Source organism: Stegostoma tigrinum, chromosome 1 (genome assembly GCF_030684315.1).
Source record: "Stegostoma tigrinum isolate sSteTig4 chromosome 1, sSteTig4.hap1, whole genome shotgun sequence".
NCBI lineage: Eukaryota > Metazoa > Chordata > Chondrichthyes > Orectolobiformes > Stegostomatidae > Stegostoma > Stegostoma tigrinum.
The window spans coordinates 73,932,430-73,955,236 of record NC_081354.1 but is presented as its reverse complement, the minus strand read 5'-3'; the positions used below and the strand labels follow the sequence as shown (position 1 = coordinate 73,955,236).

Below are 22,807 nucleotides of genomic sequence, written 5' to 3'. Positions count from 1 at the left end.
CTGTAAACACTCTGCTCACACGTTGACATCAAATTCAATCACAGCAGCTGAGACAATCCACAGCATTCTTACGTTTTAAATGAAATGTGTTGGAAGGTCATGTTGCAGCTGTACAGGACATTGGTTAGGTCACTTTTGGAATACTGCATGCCGTTCTGGTCTTTCTGCTGTCAGATGTTGTGAAACCTGAAAGAGTTCAGAAGAGTTTACAAAAATGTTGCCAGGGTTGAAAGGTTAAGCTTTGGTGTGAGGCTGAATAGGCAGTGGTTATTCTCCCTGTTGTGTCAGAAGCTGAGGGGTGACCTTGAAGGTTTATAAAATCATGAAGGACAGAAATAGGGTGAATAGCCAAAGTCGATGTGTCTCATGATTTTATAAACCTCCCCAGTATATCAGAGTCCAAAACTACAGGGCGTAGGTTTAAGGTGAGAGGGGAAAGATATAAAAGGGATCTAAGGGGCAACTTGTTCACTCAGGGGGTGGTGCATGGACGGAATGAGCTGCCAGATGAAGTGGTGAAGGCTGGTACAATTACAATATTTTAAAAGGCATTTGGATGGGTATTTGAATAGGAAGGAGATGAAGGGATCCAGGCCAAATGCTGACAAATGGGACTAGATTGAGGATACCTGGTCGGCATGAATGAGTTGGACCAAAGGGTCTGTTTCCATGCTGTACATCTCTATGACTCTAAAATAACCCATAACATTCATTATACAAAAGGTCAATTCACCCTGTTATCTTTTTAAGAATTTCTGGCTTCTTTGCAACTTTAAAAAGTAATAAGTTTTTCCTTGGGTCCTACTCTGTATACCAAAATTTTGTCAAAATTCATACATTAGACTTTGAGATATATTGCTTACAGACTAACAAAACTGTTACTCCCCTTCAACTTCAGTTGTAGAGGTAATTAATAGTCTCATCTGAGTTGAACAATGTTCTTTAATTGGCTTTGTTTTCAAAGAAAGGTCAGGTTCAACCAGTAACATGAATCTCCCTACAGCTGCTGCCAAATTTGTTCCTTCAGCAATTTTTGTTTGTACTTTAGATTCGCTGCTTTTCAATGTTGTGCTTTTGCTTCTTAGGTGATGGCTGTACTACAATGACCAATGTGGTACGGTTAACACAATGACACCTCGCAAGGCACTTGATAGAAGTGTTATAAAACAAAATAAGACCATACGATGTAGGAGTATAATTTAGGCCTTTTAGCCCATCAAGCCTGCTCCGCCATTCAATTGTGGCTGATAAGTTTCTGAACCACATTCTCCCACTTTCTCCCTGTAACCCATGATCCCCATGACAATCAAGAAGCTATCTATCTTTGTCTTAAACATACTGAGTGACCTGGCTTCCACAGCCTCCCTGTTGCAATGAATTCCGTAGATTCACCACACTTGCTGAAGAAGTTTCTACTTAATTCTAAATGACCTTCCCTTTACTCTGAGGCTATGATTTTGGGCCCTGGTCTTTCGTACCAGTGGAAACATCTTCCTAATGTCCACTCCTTCCAGGCCTTTGAATAATAAGTTTCAATAGATCCACCCCCACCTCATCTTTCTAAACTCCATAGAGTATAGACCCAGAGTCCTCAAATGTTCCTCATTTGTTAAAGCCTTTTGTTCTTGGGATCCTCCTCGTGAATCTCCTCTGTACCTGCTCCAGGGCCAGTACATCCATTCTGAAAAATGGGCCCAAAATTGCTCATAATACTCTGAATGTGGTCTTATCAGAGCTTTACAAAGCCTCCGAAGTACATCCCTACTTTTATGTTCTAGCCCCCTTGAAATAAATGACAACATTCCATTAGCCTTGCTAACTACTGACTCACCCTGCAAGTTTACCTTAAGGGAATCCTGGACCAGAACTCCGAGGTCCCTTTGCACTTCAGATTTCTGAATTTTCTCCCCATTTAGAAAATAGGCCATTCCTATATTCTTCTTACCAAAGTACATGGCCTCTCACTTTCCCACATGATATTCCATCTGCCACTTTGCCCACTCTGCTAACCTGTCTAAATCCTTCTGCAGCCTCCCCACTACCTCTATATTTTCTTCTACCTATCATTGTATCATCTGCGCAGATGTAGCCAGAATGCCCTCAGTTCCTTTATCTAGATCATTAATGTATAAAGTGAAAAGTTGTGGTCTCAACACTGACCCTTGTGGAACACAGAGTCGCCAGCTGCAATCCTGAGAAGGACCCTTTTATCCCCACCGTCTGTTTTCTGCTGGACAGCCAATCCTCTATCCATGCTAGTACCTTCCCTGTAACACCATGGGCCTTCATCTTACTCAGCAGCCTCCTGTGTGGCACTTTTTTAGAGGTTTTTTGGAAGTCCAGGTAGATAAGATCCAATGGCTCTCCTTGGTCTAAACTGCTCATTACTTCCTCAAAGAATTCTAACGGATTTGCCAGGCATGACCTCCCCTTCATGAAACAATGCTGACATCGCCCTGTTTTAACGTGCATTTAAGTATTCAAAAATCTCCTTCACAATGGACACTGACTGACATCAGGCTAATTGACCTGTAAGAGAAGATCTTACGAGGAATGGCTGAGGGACCTGAGGCTGTTTTCATTAGAGAGAAGGACGTTGAGAGATGACTTAATTGAAACATATAAAATAATCAGAGGGTTAGATAGGGTGGATAGGGAGAGCCTTTTTCCTAGGATGGTGACGGCAAGCACGAGGGGACATAGCTTAAAATTGAGGGGTGAAAGATATAGGACAGATGTCAGAGGTAGTAAGGGAATGGAACACTTTGCCTGCAACGGTAGTAGATTCGCCAACTTTAGGTACATTTAAGTCGTCATTGGATAAGCATATGGACGTACGTGGAATAGTGTAGGTTGGATGGGCTTGAGATCGGTATGACAGGTCGGCACAACATCGAAGGCCGAAGGGCCTGTACTATGCTGTAATGTTCTATGTTCTATGTAAGTTCCCATCTTTTGCCTTGCTCCCTTCTTAAATAGGGGTTACATTTACAGTGGTGAGTTTCCAGTCTTCTGCGACTCTCCCTGATTCCAGTGATTTCTGAAAGATCACTAATGCTTCCACTATTTGTTCAGCTATCTCCTTCAGGATGTTCAGTTTTTCTAGCACCTTCTTGGTGATAGCCACCATATTCACTTCTGCCCCCCCTTCCCACAACTGTCTTGAATTTTTGGGATATTACCAATGTCTTCCACCATGAGGACTGACACAAAGTACTTATTCAGTTCTTCACACATTTCTTCGTTCCCCGTTAATACTTTCCAGTGTAATTTTCCAGTGGTCCAATGTCCACTTCTGTCTTTAAGATATCTAAAGTATCCCTTGTAATCTTCTTTTATATTACTGGCTAGCTTAGCCTTTAATCATCTTCCTCATTTCTTTTTTCACTATCCTTTTTTTTTGATCTTTAAAGCCTTCCCAGTCCCCTGACTTGCCACTATCCTTTGCCACATTATATACTTTTTCTTTGGCTTTTATGCTGTCCCTGACTTCCCTTGTCAACCATGGTTGCTTCAATGCTCCTTTAGTCTGCTTCTCTTTCCTAGGAATGAATTTTGGCTGTGTCTCCCAAATTACTCCCAGAAGCTCCTGCCATTGCTGTTCCACTGTTTTTACTGATAGGCTCCTCTCCCAGTCAGTTCTGTTCAGCTCCTTCTTCATGCCTCTTAAGTTGCGTTTATTCAACTGTAGAACATGATACAGGCACAGTACAGGCCCTTCGGCCCATGGTTATGTGCCAACTTATTATCCTACTCTAAGATCAAACTACCGTGCATACCCTATGTTTTACTGTCATCTATGTGCCTATCCAAGAGTTGCTTAAAGGTCCCAAATGTATCTGACTCCACTACTACCCCCGGTAGCATATTCTACGCGCACTCACTCTATGTGAAGAACCTACTTCTGACATCTCCCCTATAGCTTCCCCTAATCATTTTAAAATTATGCCCCCTAGTAGCAGTCATTTCCACCCTGTGAAAATGTCTGAGTGGATAGCCAATCTGTGCTTCTCATCATCTTGTACACCTCTATCAAGTCACCACTCATCCTTTTTCGTTCCAATGAGAAAAGCCCTAGCTTCCTCAGACTTTACTCATAAGATTTGCCCTCAAGTCCAGACAGCATCCTCCTTATACTGAGGTGACCAGACCTGGACACAATATTCCAAGTGTGGTCTAACCAGGGTTTTATAGAGCCGCAGCATAACCTCATGGCTCTTAAACGTAATTCCCCTGCCAATGAAAGCCAACTCATCATACGCCTTCTTTACAACCGTATCAACTAGGCTGGCAACTTTGAGGGGTCTGTGGATGTGGATCCCAAGATCCCTCTGTTCCTCCACACTGCCAAGAATCCTGCCATTAACCCTGTGTTCTGCATTCAAATTCGACTTTCCAAACTGAATCACTTCACATTTTTCTGGGTTGAATTCCATCTGCCACTCCTTTGCCCAGCTGTACATCCTGTCAATGTCCCATTGCAACCTACAACAGCCCTCCACACTGTCCATAACTTCTCCAACCTTCATGTCATCAGCAAACTTGCTAACCCACTCTTCCACTTCCATATCCAAGTCATTATAAAGATCACAAAGAGCGGAGGTCCCAGAACAGACCCCTGTGGAACACCACCGGTCACCGAGCTCCAGTCTGAATACTTTCCATCTACTACCACCCTCTATCTTCTATTGAACAGCCAATTCTGTATCCAGACAGCCAAATTTCCCTGAATCCCATGCCTCCTTCCTTTCTGCATAAGCCTACCATGTGGAACCTTATCAAATGCCTTGATAAAATCCAGATACATCATATCCACTGCTCTGCCTTCATCAATGTGTTTTGTCACATCCTCAAAGAATTCAGTAAGTCTTGTGAGGCATGACCTGCTCTTCAAACTGTGCACTTCCAAATAGTCATAAATTCTATCTCTCAAAATCCTCTCCAATAATTTGCCCACCACAGAAGTAAGACTGACTGTTCTGTAATTCTCAGGATTGTCCGTATTTCCTTTCTTGAACAAGGAAATAACATTTGTCACCCTCCATCACCTGGTGTACTCCAGTGGACAGTGAGGACGCAAAGATCATCACCAAAGGTGCAGCAGCCTCTTCCCTTGCCTCCCGTAGAAACCTTGGGTATATCCCGTCTGGCCCAGGGGACTTATCTGTCCTCGTGCTTTTCAAAATTTCTAGCACATCCTCCTTCCTAACATCAACCTGTTCAAGCATATCAGCCCGTTTCACACTGCCCTCACAAATGTCAAGGTCCCTCACTGGTGAATACTGAAACAAAGTATATATTAAGGACCTCTCCTACCACCTCTGACCCCACACACAAGTTCACTCTACTACCCCTGATTAGCACTACCCTCACTTGGCCATCCTTTTGTTCCCTCACATAAATACAGAACGCCTTGGGGTTTCCTTGATCCTACCTGACGAGGCATTTTCATACCCTCTTCTAGTTCTCCTAAGTCCATTCTTCAGTTCCTTCCTGGCTACCTTTATAGACCTATCGAGCCCTGTCTGATCCTTGCTGCCTCAACCTTAAGTAAGCTTCCTTCCTCCTCTTGACTAGCTGTTCCCCATGTCTTGTCATCCAAGGTTCCTTACCATCTCTTCCTTGCCTCAGTGGGACAAACCTATCCAGTACTCATAGCAATTGATCCCTAAACAACACCCACATTTCTGTTGTGCAGTTCCCTGAGAAGATCTGTTCCCAATTTATGCTCCACAGTTCTTGCCTAATAGCATTGTAATTCCCCCTCCCCCAATTAAATATTTTCCCATACCATCTGCTCCGATCCCTCTCCATGACTATAGTAAAGGTCAGGGAGTTATCACCAAAGTGCTCTCCCACTGAGAAATCTGACATCTGGCCTGGCTTGTTGCCAAGCACCAAATCCAAAATGGCCTCATCTCTTGTCGGCCTATCTACATGTCGCGTCAGAAATCCTGCCTGGGGACACCTGCCAAAATCTGCTCCGTCCAAACTGTTTGCACTTAGGAAGTTCCAGTCTGTATTAAGGAAGTTGACAACAATCCTATTACTTCTGCATCTTTCTAAAATCTACCTCCCATCTGTTCCTCGGTGTCTCTGTTGCTGTTGGGGTGCTGGGGAGGGAGGTGCTGCAGAAAAATCCCAATAAAGTGATTGCTCCTTTCCTGTTTCTGACCTCCGCCCATACCGACTCAGCAGACAAACTTTTCTGCAGCTGTGATACCATCCCTGATTAGCAATGCCATGCCCCCACCTCTTTTATCTCCCTCCCTATTTCTTTTGAAACATCTATACCCTGGAACATCCAACAACCATTCTTGCCCCTGTGTTATCCAAGTCTTCGTAATGGCCGCAACATTGTATCGCCAAGCACTTATCCATGCTCCAAGTTCCTCACCCTTATTCCTGTCACTTGTCACATTAAAGTAGACACACTTCAAACTGTCGCACTAACTACTTTGCCCTGTTAAATGTCTGTCCTTCCTCACAGACACTCTGCATGTTGTATCTGCCTGTACTCCAGCTCCCCAATCCTCTGATCCATAGGTCCGGTTCCCTTCCCCCTGCCCAAACTAGTTTAAATTCTCACCAAGAGCTCCAGCAAACCACCTGCCCAGGATATTGGTGCCCCTCCAGTTCAGATGCAACCTGTCCTTCTTGTTCAGGTTCCACCTTCCCCAGACTGTATCCCAATGGTCCACATATCTGAAGCCCGCCCTCCTACACCAACTCTGTAGCCACAGGGTCAGCTGCACTCGCTCGACATTCCTTGCCTCACTAGCCCGTGACACCAGTAGTAATCCTGAGATTACTACTCTGCCCCTCCTGGCTTTTAGCTTCCAACCTAACTCCCTAAAACTGTAATACTGTTATATCTGAACCCACCTTCTCCCTCTCAAATTTCACAGCAAATTTTATCATATTTTGATCATTGCCTCCCAAGGGTTTCTTCACTTAAACTCGCTTAACAAAGTCTGCATCATTACGCAACACTAATCCAGAATTGCCTGTTCTCTCGTGGGCTCCATCATAAGCTGGTCCAATAAGCCATCTAGTAGACATTCCACAAATTCATTTTCTTGCAGTCCCCTACCAATCTGATTTTCTCAGTCCACCTGCATATTGAAATCCCCCATGATCACTATAACTTTGCTTCTCAGCTAATTAGGTATCATCTTGCTACCATCTCTTTTGTACCATGAGCTAAATTTTACTCAAGTCTCTGTTGCATTCTATCAAACGCCATCTGGAAATTCATGTATCCCTCGTCAACAGCACTGGCCTCATTGATTTTTTGCTACTTTTTCAAAAATCTCTTAAGTTAATGAAATATAAGCTCATCAATGTGTTATAGTTCTATAATGCTTGGAACCAGGTGGGTCTTATTGTGCCTCATGCTATTGGCATTCCTGCTTCCTCTAAGCGCGAGATGCAATATGATCCACTTGGTTCCAATAACTGCCGGTTTCAGGGGCTGATGCATTGAAACTGAAGTATATCAAGTTTGATTTAGCTTCCCCTAAGCAAAATATTGTGGAATAGCATGTTTTTGTTTTACAAAATACTTTGTAATATTATCTTCCACGCAAATGAGTTGTTTGTCATGTGCCTCCGTGGTGCTAAAATTGAAGAAAGGAAGGATGATGTATGGTCAATCTTGCATGCCTTACTTATCAAGAACTGAGGTGTTAGTGAAATACTATAAACATATTCTTGGCTATAAATGTCAATTGGGTGCTGGGAAATTGAAGGAAAATAGAAATTGTAATCTTAAAAAATTGCCAGTAGTCTAGATTCGTGCTTTTAAGGAAATTATAGTTAGGTATTATTTACAATTTATGGGTTGTGAGCTTAAAATTCGAAGCAACGGTTTTTTCTTGGGCAAGTTTGAAGAGCTAGGGCTCAATGTGTTACATTTGCAGGTGCTTCTCCTGTAGACAATATTGCAACGTAGCATTTGTTAACTGAATAATTCTTGCACTGAGTGAGTCAAAAAACTGTCAGATATTAGATCTGTTTATAACTTAAATGATATTTGGTGAACAATTATTACAGAATGTAGCTGCTGCTGACTTGATTTATCCTGCGATCTTACTAAATCAATTAGTTTCTGTTTTGTTCAAACCTGTCATTTCAGCAGTGCTGCAGATCCTGGACTATTTTCAATATTAAAAAGTGCGTGCTGCTAATTATTGAAGCAATAAGCAAATTGTGTTTTGATGACTGTAGTACTACTTGATATATGAATAATTTTTAAAAATGATCCCATGATTGTGAATGATTAATGCGATGACTGCTGAATTATTCAACGTTTTAGCAGTATTCATAAAGCAATTGTTTTGAAAGATTAACATAGTTGTATGAATGTTGACAATTACCAACATTATATAAAATTTAAATTTATAATATTTTTAGAATACTGTGTTCAATTCTAGTTGCTCTTCTGTAAGAAGGATGCTGTTAAACTTGAGAGGGCGCAGAAAGGATTTACAAGGACATTACTGGGACTGTAGAGTTTGAGCTATAGGGGGAGCCCGAGTAGGCTGGTCTTTTTGTCCTGGAATCTTGGAGGCATTATAGAGGTTTATAAATTCACGAGGCACATGGATAGGATGAATGTCCAAGGTCTTTTCCCTCAGGTAGGTGGACCCCGAAACTAGAGGACATACATTTAAAGTGTGCAGGGGAGAATTTAAAAAGGGACTAACGGGTAACTTTTTGCAGAGGGTAGTGCATATGTGAACCAAGCTGCCAGAGGAAGTATGGAGATGGGTATTTATTACAACATTTAAAAGGCACCTGGGGTATATGAATAGGAAGGGTTCAGAGAGATATGGACCAAATGCTGTCGAAGAGGACTGGGTCAGATTGGAATGTCTGGTTGGCATGAACTGAAATTGGACTGGAAGGGCTGTTTTCTTGCTGTGTGACTGTAATCCTATGACTCTAAGATTCGAAATAGTCACTGATTTGGCAACTTAGCTTATAGCTTCTGTTTTATTTTTAGATTTTGGTGAAACTTTGCAAGTATGTGTCACCAGCAGAAGAGCTAGCCCAGAAAGATGACCTCCAGCTTCTCTTCAGCGCTATAACCTCTTGGTGTCCTCCACATAATATCCTCTGGAGAAAGAGTGCAGGAGAGGTACTCACGATCATATCTCGCCATGGACTCAGTCTCAATGTTGTCCGATATATTCATGGTAGGTACTTGTAAGATCCTTCCATCACTGTTATGCATTGCAAATGCTTTCCTACTGACAGGAACTTTGACTATAGAAAGGTCTTCAGAACAGAAGAAAGCCATTTAACATACTGGTGCTGCCTCCATATCAGGACGATGTTAATTTTATTTCATTTGTATTCCATTGCTTTTTCTCATTGACTGTTAACTGATCTTTTTCTTAAATGTCATAATTTACTAAGTTTCAGTTGCTGTTTGAAATACTCTCTATTTTTAAATGACCATGCACATAAGAAAAGTCTTTAATTTCCTTCTTCATGCTTCTATTGTTAATTCTCCATGAGAATTGTGCATATTGTTAGATTATCATGAACTGTTCTTTTTTGAAATAAATATTGACAGCTTAACTCAAAAGTTAGCCATAAATATTGTTTTTGTAACAGCTTGGCAAACATTAAAATTTTAGTCTTCAGGTAATGCTGATTACATTTGCAGTCATAAATTTTTAGGAACTTGCAGTGCAGAAGTATGTTATTCAGCTCAAACCTGCCCTACCAGTCAGTAAGATCACAGCTGACCTGTTTTTAACCTCAAATCCACAATTCCAGCTACCCCTGTTATAGAACATAGAACAGTACAGCACAGAACAGGCCCTTCAGCCCACAATGTTGTGCTGACCATTGATCCTCATGTATGCACCCTCAAATTTCTGTGAACATATGCATGTCCAGCAGTCTCTCAAATGTCCCCAATGACCTTGCTTCCACAACTGTTGTTGGCAACACATTCCATGCTCTCCCAACTCTCTGTGTAAAGAACCCGCCTCTGACATCCCCTCTATACTTTCCTCCAACCAGCTTAAAACTATGACCCCTCCTGTTAGCCTTTTCTGCCCTGGGAAATAGTCTCTGGCTATCAACTCTATCTATGACTCTCATTATCTTGTATACCTCAATTAGGTCCCCTCTCCTCCTCCTTGTCTCCAATGAAAAGAGTCCGAGCTCAGTCAACCTCTCTTCATAAGATAAGCCCTCCAGTCCAGGCAGCATCCTGGTAAACCACCTCTGAACCCTCTCCAAAGCATCCACATCTTTCCTATAATAGGGCGACCAGAACTGGACGCAGTATTCCAAGTGCGGTCTAACCAAAGTTTTATAGAGCTGCAACAAGATCTCATGACTCTTAAACTGAATCCCCCTGTTAATGAAAGCCAAAACACCATATGCTTTCTTAACAACCCTGTCCACTTGGGTGGCCATTTTAAGGGATCTATGTATCTGCATACCAAGATCCCTCTGTTGCTCCACACTGCCAAGAATCCTATCCTTAATCCTGTACTCAGCTTTCAAATTCAACCTTCCAAAATGCATCACCTCACATTTATCCAGGTTGAACTCCATCTGCCACCTCTCAGCCTATCTCTGCATCCTGTCAATGTCCCGCTGCAGCCTACAACAGCCCTCTACACTGTGAACAACACCTCCAACCTTTGTGTCGTCTGCAAACTTGCTGACCCATCCTTCAATCCCCTCATCCAAGTCATTAATAACAATTACAAACAGTAGAGGCCCAAGGACACAGCCCTGTGGAACACCAGTCACCACTGACTTCCAGGCAGAATATTTTCCTTCTACTACCACTCGCTGTCTTCTGTTGGCCAGCCAATTCTGTATCCAGACAGCTAAGTTCCCCTGTATCCCATTCCTCCTGACCTTCTGAATGAGCCTACCATGGGGAACCTTATCAAATGCCTTGCTGAAGTCCATATATACCACATCCACAGCTCGACCCTCATCAACTTTTCTAGTCACATCCTCAAAGAACTCTTAAGGTTTGTGAGGCATGACCTGCCCCCCTCAAAGCCGTGTTGACTGCATTTAATCAAGCCATGCTCTTCCAGATGGTCATAAATCCTATCCCTCAGAATCCTTTCTAACACCTTGCAGATGACAGACGTGAGACTTACTGGTCTGTAATTGCTGGGGATTTCCCTATTTCCTTTCTTGAAGAGAGGAATTACATTTGCCTCTCTCCAGTCCTCAGGTACGACTCCAGTGGAGAGCGAGGATGCAAAGATCTTCGCAAGTGGCGAAGCAGTTGCATTTCTCGTTTCCCAAAGCAGCTGAGGACAAATCTGGTCCGGGCCTGGCGACGTGTCAATCTTAATGTTTGACAAAATTTTCAGCACATCAGCTTCCTCTATCTCTATCCATTCCAGCATGCACACCTGCTCTTCAAAGGTTTCATTCACTACAAAGTTTCTTTTCTTTTGTAAAGACAGAAACAAAAAACTCATTTAGGGGTTCCCATACCTCCTCAGACTCCACACACAAGTTCCCTATGCTATCCCTGATCGGCCCTACTCTTTCTTTGACCATTCTCTTATTCCTCACATAAGTGTACAATGCCTTTGTGTTCTCCCTAATCCGTTCTGCCAAGCCTTCCTCGTGCCCCCTCCTGGCTCTCCTCGGTCCGTTTTTGAGCTCTTACCACGCCTGCCTGTAATCCTCTAGAGCTGAGCTTGACCCTAGCATCCTCCACCTTATGTAAGCTACCTTCTTCCTTTTGACGAGATGCTCCACCATTCTCGTCATCCAAGGTTCCTTTATCTTACCTCTTGCCTGTCTCAGAGGGACATATTTATTCATCACTCGCAACAACTGTTCCTTAAACAGTCTCCACATGTCTATAGTGCCTTTACCATGGAACAGTTGCTCCCAGTCCATGCTTCCTAACTCATGTCTAATCGCATCATAGTTTCCTCTTCCCCAATTAAATATCCTCCTATTTTGCCTAATCCTCTCCTTCTCCATAGCTATGTAGAATGTGAGGCAGTTATGATCACTATCACCAAAATGCTCTCCCACCACATGATCTGATACCTGCCCCAGCTCGGTTCCGAGCACCAAGTCTAGAATGGCCTCTCCCCTCGTCGGCCTGTCAACGTACTGAGTTAGGAAACCCTCCTGAACACACCTTACAAAAACAGCTCCATTCAAATCTTCTGCTCGAAGGAGGTTCCAATCAATATTGGGAAAGTTAAAGTCACCCATTACAACAACCCTACTATGTCTGCACTTTTCCAAAATCTGCCGACCTATGCTTTCTTCAATCTCCCTGCTGCTATTGGGGGGCCTGTAGTAAACCCCTAACGAGGTGACTACTCCCTTGCTGTTCCTAATTTCCACCCACACTGACTCGGTAGGCAGATCTTCCTCGACAACGGAAGCTTCTGTAGCTGTGATACCCTCTCTGATTAGTAGTGCTACACCCCCTCGTCTTTTTCCCTCCTCCCTATTCTTTTTAAATGCTCTAAACCCTGGAACATCCAGCAACCATTCCTGCCCCTGAGAAACCCAAGTCTCTGTTATGGCCACAACATCATAGCACCAGGTACTGATCCATGCTCTAAGTTCATCACTTTTATTTCTGATACTCCTTGCGTTAAAGCAAACACACTTTTTAACTGATCCCTTGGTTCCTTCCCAGGAAAATCCTTCCCACTAGCTGGTCTACCTCTTGCTATTGCCTCAACTGCATCAACTCTCACCTCTGGTATACAGCTCAGGTTCCCACCCCCCGCCATACTAGTTTAAACCCTCTTGAACTACTCGAGCAAACCTTCCACCCAGGACATTGGCCCCCTTCCAGTTCAGATGCAACCCGTCCTTCTTGTACAGGCCCCACCTTCCCCAGAAGGCATCCCAATTGTCTACATATCTGAAGCCCTCCCTCCTACACCAGCTGCGCAGCCACGTGTTAAGCTGCGCCCGCTCCCTGTTCCTCGCCTCGCTATCTCGTGGCACTGGTAGTAAACTAGAGAACACTACTCTTGTTCGTCCTGCTTTGCAGCTTCCACCCTAACTCCCTGAAATCACTTTTTATATCCTCAATCTGTTTTCTGGCTGTATCATTAGTGCCAATATGTGACACAATTTCTGGCTGTTCGCCCTCCCCTTTTAGAACCTTATACACCCGATCGGAGACATCCCGGACCCTGGCGCCAGGGAGGCAACATACCTTCCGGGAATCCCGATCCTGACCACAGAATCTCCTGTCGAGTCCCCTACCACGAGTACTTTTCTATTCTGCCCCCTTCCCTTCTTTGCCACAGTGTCAGGCTCAGTGCCAGAGAACTGACTACTATGGCTTTCCTCTGGTAGGTCATCCCCCCAGCAGTATCCAAACCGGTATACTTATTGCTGAGGGGAATGCCCACAGGGGATCTCTGCACTGTCTGTCTGTCCCCTTTCCTCCCCCTAACTGTAACCCATCTATCCTTGTCCTGAGCCTTAGGAGTGACCAACTCCCGGTAACTCCTCTCAATTACCCCCTCTGCCCCCCGAATGATCCGTAGTTCATCCAGCTCCAGCTCCATTTCCCTAACACGGTTTTCAAGGAGCTGGAGTTGGGTGCACTTCCCGCAGATGTAGCCAGCGGAGACGTGTGCCATGTCTCCCACCTGCCACATTCTGCAGGAGCAGCAAGCGACTGCCCTAGCATCCATACCCCACTTATATTTTCATCCCCTTGCTCAGCAAGAATCTATCTACCTCTGCCTTAAAAATATTCAAGATTTTATTCTATCCTATTTGCCGGAAGAGAGTTCCAAGGATTTGCAACCCTCTGGGAGAAAGTCTTTTTTTTTAAATAAATGTCACCTAGTTCTCAATTCTCCCCAAAAGGAAATATTTACTCCACACCTATATTGTCAGAACCCTTCAGGATTTTGTATGTTTCGTTTAAATTGTTCTTCCTCTTCTGAACTCCAATTGGCACATGTCTTGCTTGTCCAGTCTTTCCTCCTAAGTCAATCTGTCCGTCTCAGGTTTTAGATCAGTCAACCTTCTCTGAACTGCCTCCAATGCATTTGCATCTTTCCTTAATTAGGGTGACATTACAGCACAGTACGCCAGATGCGGTCTTACCAGAGCCCTATGCAATGAAGCAGAGCCTTCCTACTGTTGTATCCATTTTCCCCTTAGAAGAAATGATAACATTCTATTAGCCTTCTTAATTACATTGTTGCTACATTGTAGCTTTTTGTGATTTCAAGCATGAAAACACTCATATTTCTATATCTTGGAGCTCTGGAATCTCATACCATTTCAATAACATGATTTTTTAAAAATTCTTCCAGCCAAAATGGGCTTTTTATGCCCCCCCACATTATACTTCCACTTGCCACATCTTTGGCCACTCACTTAATCCACCTACCTACATAATTTAGTAATGTCTTTGTTTCTGTTCACAATATGCTTTTGTACTCATTTTACTTTCATTGACAAATTAACAATTGTACTTTTCGTTCCTTCAACTAAGTCATTTGTATAAATTGTAAACAGATGACTTCCCAGCACTGATTCCGTGGCACACCGTTTGTTACAGCTTGCTGAACCAACCTGAGCAATAACTATTCGCACACATTGTCCGCTTCCTGTCTGCTAGCCCACCTTCTGTCCGTACCAAAATGCTTCACCGTACATGATAGGTTTTAATATTTGATAATCTGTGATGTAGCACCTTATCAAATGTCTTCTGGAAACTTAAGTACACGACATCCCACCAGCTCCCTTTAACTGCAACACATCTTAACTTCTGAAAGAACTCAAATAAATTGACCTTGAGTTCCATTTTACTACCTGTGCATTAGCTTTTCTGATTCATGCACAAGAACACCCAGATGCCACTACAGCAAAGCACTCTGAAATTTCGTCCCATTTAAATAATAATTTGCCTTTCTTTTCTTTCAATCAAAATTGATAACCTTAAACTTATCCTCAACTCCACCTACCAAATTTTGATCCATTCGTCTAACCTATCCATAACCGTTTGTCATTATCTTACTCCTTTGTTGGTGCCTACTTTTCCACCTATTTTAGTGTCATCTGCAGATTTGGTTATTATACTTTCCAGTTCCATGTTTGAGATGAATATGGTTTGTAAACCGTTGGGGCTCAAGGACTAAGCCCTATGGTGCCTCACTAGTTGCATCTTACCATTCAAAAAACACACTAATTTATTTGACCTCCCTCTGGACCAACCTCAGGGAATCTCTCTCCCATTGCAACTCTCTTGTACACTCTCTCCACCTTCAGTCCGCCTCCCCCCCTCTCCCTATTTATTCCACTTCCCTCTCCCCATCCCCCTCTCTGATGAAGGGTCTAGGCCCGAAACGTCAGCTTTTGTGCTCCTGAGATGCTGCTTGGCCTGCTGTGTTCATCCAGCCTCACATTTTATTATCTTGGAATTCTCCAGCATCTGCAGTTCCCATTATCTCTGATACTATTTTAACCTCACTGCGAAGCCTCTTCCAGGGATGCCTAACCTGAAGAAGTTACCTTCCTCCCTCCGGACCAACCTCAGGGAATCTCTCTCCCATTGCAACTCTCTTGTACACTCTCTCCACCTATCTTCTTTACTCTCCATCTTCGGTCCGCCTCCCCCCTCTCCCTATTTATTCCAGTTCCCTCTCCCCATCCCCCTCTCTGATGAAGGGTCTAGGCCCGAAACGTCAGCTTTTGTGCTCCTGAGATGCTGCTTGGCCTGCTGTGTTCATCCAGCCTCACATTTTATTATCTTGGAATTCTCCAGCATCTGCAGTTCCCATTATCTCTGAATTTATTTGACCTGTCTGCTTTATAATGGTTAGCCAACCCTGTATCTAAGCTAATCAATTACTCTGCCTTGGTATGACCTTACCTTGTTTAATACCTTATCAAATGTCTTCTGGGAGTGTGTGGATACATGCCTACAGGATCTACATCTATGCTTGTTGTATCTTTGAAGAACTTTAGTATGTTAGTCACCACAATTTACCTTTAATAGATCTGTACCAATTCTGATAGATTGTGTTTTTACTTTCCAAATGCCCTGTTATTAGTTTCTTAATAATTGATTCTGACAATTTACTAATGACATGTTGAACTAACTGGTCTATGTTTTCCTACTTTCTACCTTCTACCTTTCCGAACCACTGGAACCTTTCTCTCATCCAGGAAATTTGGGATATTACAGTAGTGGATCCACTGTCTCTGCTACCACTTCCTTTAAGACCCAAGGATCTAGGTTGTTAGGCCTTGGGGCCTAGTCTGCCTTCAATTCCAACAGATTACTCAGTCCCTTTTTCTCTAGACTTTCCTAAATTTTTGCCTTTCTCTAATCTTTGTATTCCTTGTTACCTTTGGGATGATACAAGTGTTCTCAACTGTGAAAACTGAGGCTAACCATTTGATTTAGTATTTCCACCATTTTCTGTGTTCCCTCCTATGAATTTCTCTGATTTCTCTCAATTCCATCCTCTGATGGATCACCATTCACTTACTCTCTTCCTTTTTATATACATTTAGAAGTGCTTACTGTTAGTTTTGTTTCGTTTCATAATTCTTTTATAATTGGCCTTTTCTTTCTTTATTATTTCCTTTAATAACCTTTTGGTCTTTAAACATTTTTCCAATCTTCCATACTGTCACTGGCCTTTGCGATAGGGTATGTCTTAGTTACTTTCTTTAAATTAGCTTTAACGTCCTTGCTTCCTCTTCTTTTACAACCCTATATTTGGTATTTTACAATCTAATGGCACCGTTTCCCCTAATCTAGGTTATAATGAAGGTCCATCAGGACCTGGGCATTTGTCGGCCTGCAGCTCCAATAACTTACGCATACGACTTTTGTAGTGTTTGTAAATTCTATGAATTCCTCCTTCCCTTTGTTCCCTGATATCTACTGTAACTGGGATGTTACTTGACTCCTCTATTGTAAGTTGTGAGATGCTACAACAATGAAAAAGTTACTTTGGCCTATTGTACCTATACAGAAAGTGCTGTCTAATTACCTACACTTGTATGTCTGCCTTTTTCTCATAACTAAGCAATTGTTTCCATGTTAAATATTTATCCAGTCACCTTTTAAAAATGATCCTGTCTGCTCCTCCAAGTTTTTAATGCATTTGAAGACATAATTTTTGACATGAAAAGAAAATCTCAACTTAGCTCTAGCTGTTTAGCTATTTAGCATATATCTATGTCCTTTTGCATTTATGCTGCAACTTCTCCTTTTTACCCACCCCTATTGACTCTCTCAGCTTTTTTTGGACTTAGAAGAACAAGACTTAGAAGACATTCCACATCACAAGATTTTGCATTGCTATTAAGTAGTAAATTTCATAGAAACATAAGAATTATGAGCTGCAGTATGCCATTTAGTTCTCTTGAACCTGTTTCACCAATCAGTATGATGGTAGCTGCTCACCCAACTCTTCTCACTTTTTTCATGGTAAAGGTATGGCTGTGGGTACCTGCTCAGGCCTGAGTAATGCCAGCTCCTTTGAGAAACGTGGAACATTCTATGTTCCAGTCTAAATTGGGTCGCTCTCCTCAGCTCTTTCTCTGATATATTGATAACATTGGTGATGTTTTCCTCTCCCCTGGAATTGGAAATCTTTATTGATTTTGCTTCCAATCTCCATCTTTGCAACTTATCTGGTCCATCTTAGAGTCCTCCCTTCCCTTCCATTGACAGTTTGGCTTCCATTTCAGGGGGTAGGCTGAGCACTGATATTTATCACAAGCCCACCAACTCCCACAGTTCCTTGTCTAAGCGCCCTCACACCATGCCTGTTATAAGGACTCCATTTTGTTCTCCCAACTTCTCTGTTTTTTCTGTATCTGTTATGATGTCACTTTCCATGCAGAATCCTGAAACATGTCTTCCTTTCTTCTCAACCAGGGATTCCTTGCTACACATTTCTCCCAGCCGGGTCTGATCCATTTCTGGCACTTTGAACCCAGGTGCAATTTGAACCCAGGATTAAAGAATAATTCTGGGGCCTCTGGGTTGCTAGTCCAGAGGTAAAACCATTATGACATCTACCTCTATTCCTTCCCTTCTGTCCCTTGGTAATAATAGGTTTCCCCTAGTCCTCATTTTCCATCGCCCCAGCCTCCGCTGCCGTTTCCGCCATCTCCAGCAGAATGCCACCGCCATAAATGCACACCTCTCCCCTCTGGGATACCCACGTCCACTTCTCTATTCCCGATATCACCTCACACAACACCTTCCTATGCAATTGCATTTGCTCACTTACCTCCTCCCTCCCACTATCCAGGACCGTAAGCACACTTTTCCAGGTGAAGCGGTGTTTTAACTGCACTTCCTTCAATCCAGTCCACTTTACTTGCTGCTCACATTATTGGCCATTCTCCACTGGGAAGACAAAACCTGGCTGAGCACGTCTATATCTGTTCAAATGATCCAAGCTTCCTGTTGCCTACCACTTCAACACATCACCATGTTCTTGTGGCAACATTTCTGTCTTGAGTCTGCTACAGTGTTCCAGCGAAGCTCAATGTAGGCTAGAGGAACAGCATCTCATGTTTCACCTAGGTACCTTTATAGCCCTCATTATGCATTGAAATTGTTAATCTCAATATTGCATAAACACTTCCCTCCATGGTCGTTACCCAAACATGCATCTGGGTCCCATTCTGTATTGGTCTGTTGATCTGGATCTGACCATTCTCTCTCTCACTCTTGCTCCCTCCCTCTTGCCATCACTCCCTCCCTCTTTCCCACTTGTGCTCACTCCTACCCTCGCTCACTTTGTACCCCCTTTGCTGTACAATCTCCATCTAATCATGTCACTTTTCCATGCTATCATGAGCATGAATACAACCATTTCCCAGCTGCTTTTAGTTATGTTGAAAGGTCACTGAAGTTGAAACGTTAACCTTGTTATCATCTCCGCAGTTGCTACTGGATAAGCTGAAGTTTCTTGAGCACTTTTTGCTTCAGATCTTCAGCTCTTTTTCTTATTTGTCTAACTCAGTATCCTGTACCTGCTTTTTTTCTCCCATTTCGTTTGGTCCCTTTAACCCTAATCACAATGTCTGTCATCATCTTGAGAACATTCACTGTTTTGGCTTTGACTGCTTTTGGTGACAATGAATTTTACAGGCTCACCACTCTGGATGAAGCAATTTCTTCCCATCTCCACATTTCCCTCGCACATCCCTTCTTAGAAATATAGCTTTTTAAATACCCATATTCATTCACACAATTGGAGGGTCACTGGCCAGGGTAGCATTTGTTGTCTATCTCTACTTAGAAGGCAGTTAAGAGTCAGCAACATGACTGTGGTTCTGGAATCACATGTTGGGCAGATCCTGCAAGCATGGCAGATTTCTTTCACTAAAAGGCAATAGTGAATCTGATGCCTTTTTATAACAATTGACAATGAGTTTGTGGTCATTCTTAGACCTTAATCCCCAATGTTTATTGAATTCAAATTCCACCCACTGCTGTGGTGCAGTTTGAACCCAGGATCACAGAATAATACCGGGGTCTCTGGATTGCAAGTCCACAGATAATACTATTATGACATCACCTCCAGACTCGAGCCCATAACTGGTCACATCACTGCAGCAGTAACTTAAGTAACTGATCTATTAAGGCTCAGTATAACTTCCTTACTTTGGTATTTGATGCTTTAACTGATAAATTCAAGGGCCCCGAGTTCTTGTGTAACATTTGGCAAAGTAAACCCGTGGCTGTGGTATGGGCTGTAAATTCTGTTCTTGTCATTAATGCCTACATTCAGTGAAGAAAATTTAAAAAAAAAAGTGGGCTTCTCAACTTATCATATTACTTTTAAAGACGCATGATCTGTTTCCCAAGCCATCTCTGGTTCTTAACCCTTTGCAAATGGAAACATTTTTTGTCTGATCTGTCTGAACCCACCCATGATTAGGAACACCTCAAATGTTCTGCCCAATTTGCTCTTCTTTAAGGGGAGCAACTCCTGATTTCTCCAATTTGTCTATCCAACTAAAGTATCTCATCCCTGAAATTCTCCAAAAACTTTTCTATGCCTCCTCAAAACATTTTGCATCCTTTCTAATTTTTACATTGACAGAAACGGTCGCTGCACGTACTGAATGCCCATCCTTTTTGCATATTAATGATCAGATAGCAGTATTAATAATTTCAGTATCACCACTGCATTATCCAAATATAATCACTTGGATATTCTGTATTCAAGTTATGAATTTCCTAGCCATGAGTTCATTTTGAACTTTTACAGTAAATGAGTGCTGAAAATATGAATTATTCCTTTTAACTGTGGCAGTCGGTTTAAAATGAGTTGTACTGTAAATAAACACTTCTTGAAACTATATCTAATATTTCATATGCAACTTAGTCCGTGCCCTTGTCATAACTAAATTTCAAAGCTATTTTTGTAATCTTAATTTATAGCTTCTTTCTAAACTGGAAATTACTTATGTATCAAACTTCTTATAATGGAAGATAGTAATTAATTTTACTGATGTTAATGAGAACATATCTTTTTTAAAAAGTTATTAGTATTTGCAGTAAAGCATATCTGGGAACATATTAATTTTAAGAAAATCGTCTACACTGGGGGAGCTGCATCCGTTGAGTTACAAAAACCACTAGTAATTTGTAAATATAGTCCCTTTTATTACTGGCTTTTAGCTTGAAAATGTTTCAAGATTTCCTACATTAAAAAATAATGCAGGTGCAATGCAACTTTCTAATTCTGAAATTTTTTATTTTCGTTTGATTTAGATTAATGCTGCTTGAAGGACTTCATTGATATTCTAACCAAGAAATTTTAGATTTTTACATTTTTCTTCCTGTGGCACCTAGAAAACAATTTGTAGGAGGAATGCAGAATGGCAGCTTTCCACTTTTTTAATACTGATCTACCTTTTTGTTTAGAAAAAGAATGCGTGGCCACTTGTATCCAGAACATGCAGCAATCAGAAGATCTTTTACCCCTAGAAATCGTTGAAATGTTTGCTGGACTGTCCTGTTTCCTTAAAGACTCCAGTGATATATCACAGGTTCTTTTAGATGATTTTAGGTCCTGCCAAGGTTATCAATTCCTTTGTGACCTTCTGCTCAGGTAAGTTCAGAACATAGTGCATGAATTTTAAAAAAAAACTATCATCAGTTGTGTCTAGTGAACTGTTTTAAGTTCACTTCATCTGCTTAACTTAAATGTGTAGTGGCAGCACTGTTGTCTGTCTTAATTGTCATTTGAATTTATACAGAGTAACAAGTATGCCAATCTGCTTTTCACTAGTGAAACATGTATGATTGTGATTCAAGACTTAATTAAGAAGAGTTCCTGAAAGAGTGGATGACTGATTTGAGAGAGCATTGGTTTATTTAATTTTCTTTCCTTAAGTTAAATCTGCCTTATCAAATAAATATGAAAAAGAATTAGTGTCTCGGTGTAAAACTGCAGAGATGGAGAATACTGACAGGCAACCATATTTCAGGTATGATAGGGGAGAGTACAGTCTATCAGATTTAATTAGAAAAACATGTTTGTAGAATTTAATATGTGGTACTGTTGCAGTACTTGTTTTAATACTAGATTAAAACATGCAAGATCCTGAGAGGTCTGTACAAGATAGATGTGGAAAGGATGTTTTCTTTCATGGAAGAATCTTGAATTAAGGGTCACAGTTTAAAACTTAGGAGATCACTCATTGAAGATAGATGAGATTTTTTTCTTTTAAAAAAAAGAACATGAGTCTTAGAGCTCTTTTTTAAAATGAGGTTGAAGCAGAGCAGTTGAATGTCCGAGTGTAGAGGTAGGTAGAAGCTTGCTAAGCATGGAGATGAAAGGTTAATGAAGGTAGGCAGGAATGCAGAGTAATTCTTGTTTAAGAGCAAGAGTGAAACTTGTAAAATGTCTTGCACCGTACTTTATTAAAGCTGTTCTTTATTTCATTCAAGTGCAATTTCTACATTCTGTCATCTCTCCCTTTGTATTGTGCATGTTAATTAATAATATTTACTAATGAATCAATAAAACATTCATATTGACACCTATCTAATAATTTGGCCAAATTTAAGCTGTTGGTGATGCCTTAGTTCAGGCATCTAATTGGCATCAACAAAATCTGATCAGCTTGCTACCAGTTTAATTAAAAACTTAAGGGTTGTTTAATAAAGTGTTGGGGCGAGTATCTGTCCTTCTGATACATTGTTTTATTCTTATATCCGTTGCTCAATGAGCATCAGTCAAGGAATAATGAAAGATGTATGGAGGTAGGTTGGGTGATGGCTCCAACAACAGATCAGAAATCTGGGCACAGCTCCACCTTGGTCATTTCCAAGAGCCCTGACTTGATGTGGATATTTTCTACTCAACCAGTTCAGAGATGTTTTTATATACGTCTGGAGCAGATGGGACATGAACTCAGGCCTCTTGACTCAGAAGTAGGGACACTGCCACTGCACCACAACAGTACCTGCTCTGACTTGATGTGATGCATGTCAGGCCATTACCTATGTGGTGTGTCAGCTTCTGACCCTCAATTGGTGAAAATGGGACCATTAAAAGCAACTGGCCTGACCAATCTGGAGTTGACCCCTCCCCTCCCTCAATCCCCTCTTGGCCTGCTAGAAGTCCTCCAAAGTCTACAGGGTGATTTTTTCACATAACAAATGGCCAGTTCCTTCAATATCCACTATTGGTAGAATGTCACTAGCAGCAGGAGGAGGCCTTTTATTGGCCCTTATTTGACTTCGGTTGTCCTCTGTGTAGGAAGGGTATCTGCTAATTTCCCACTCAGAACTCCATGACCTTAG

At 41.9% G+C, this 22,807-nt stretch overlaps 1 protein-coding gene across 2 annotated transcripts in view; it reads left to right on the top strand.

Moving 5' to 3' along the window:
- The window catches only part of wdfy3 (WD repeat and FYVE domain containing 3), a 381,322-nt gene that overhangs the window by 97,560 nt on the left and 260,955 nt on the right, over window positions 1-22,807 (top strand). For both annotated transcript variants that reach the window (XM_048527789.2, XM_048527782.2), the window contains exons 6-7: window positions 9,008-9,200; window positions 20,921-21,107. In XM_048527789.2, the coding sequence (XP_048383746.1) occupies window positions 9,008-9,200; window positions 20,921-21,107 (380 nt within the window). The remainder of the gene's footprint in view (window positions 1-9,007; window positions 9,201-20,920; window positions 21,108-22,807) is intronic.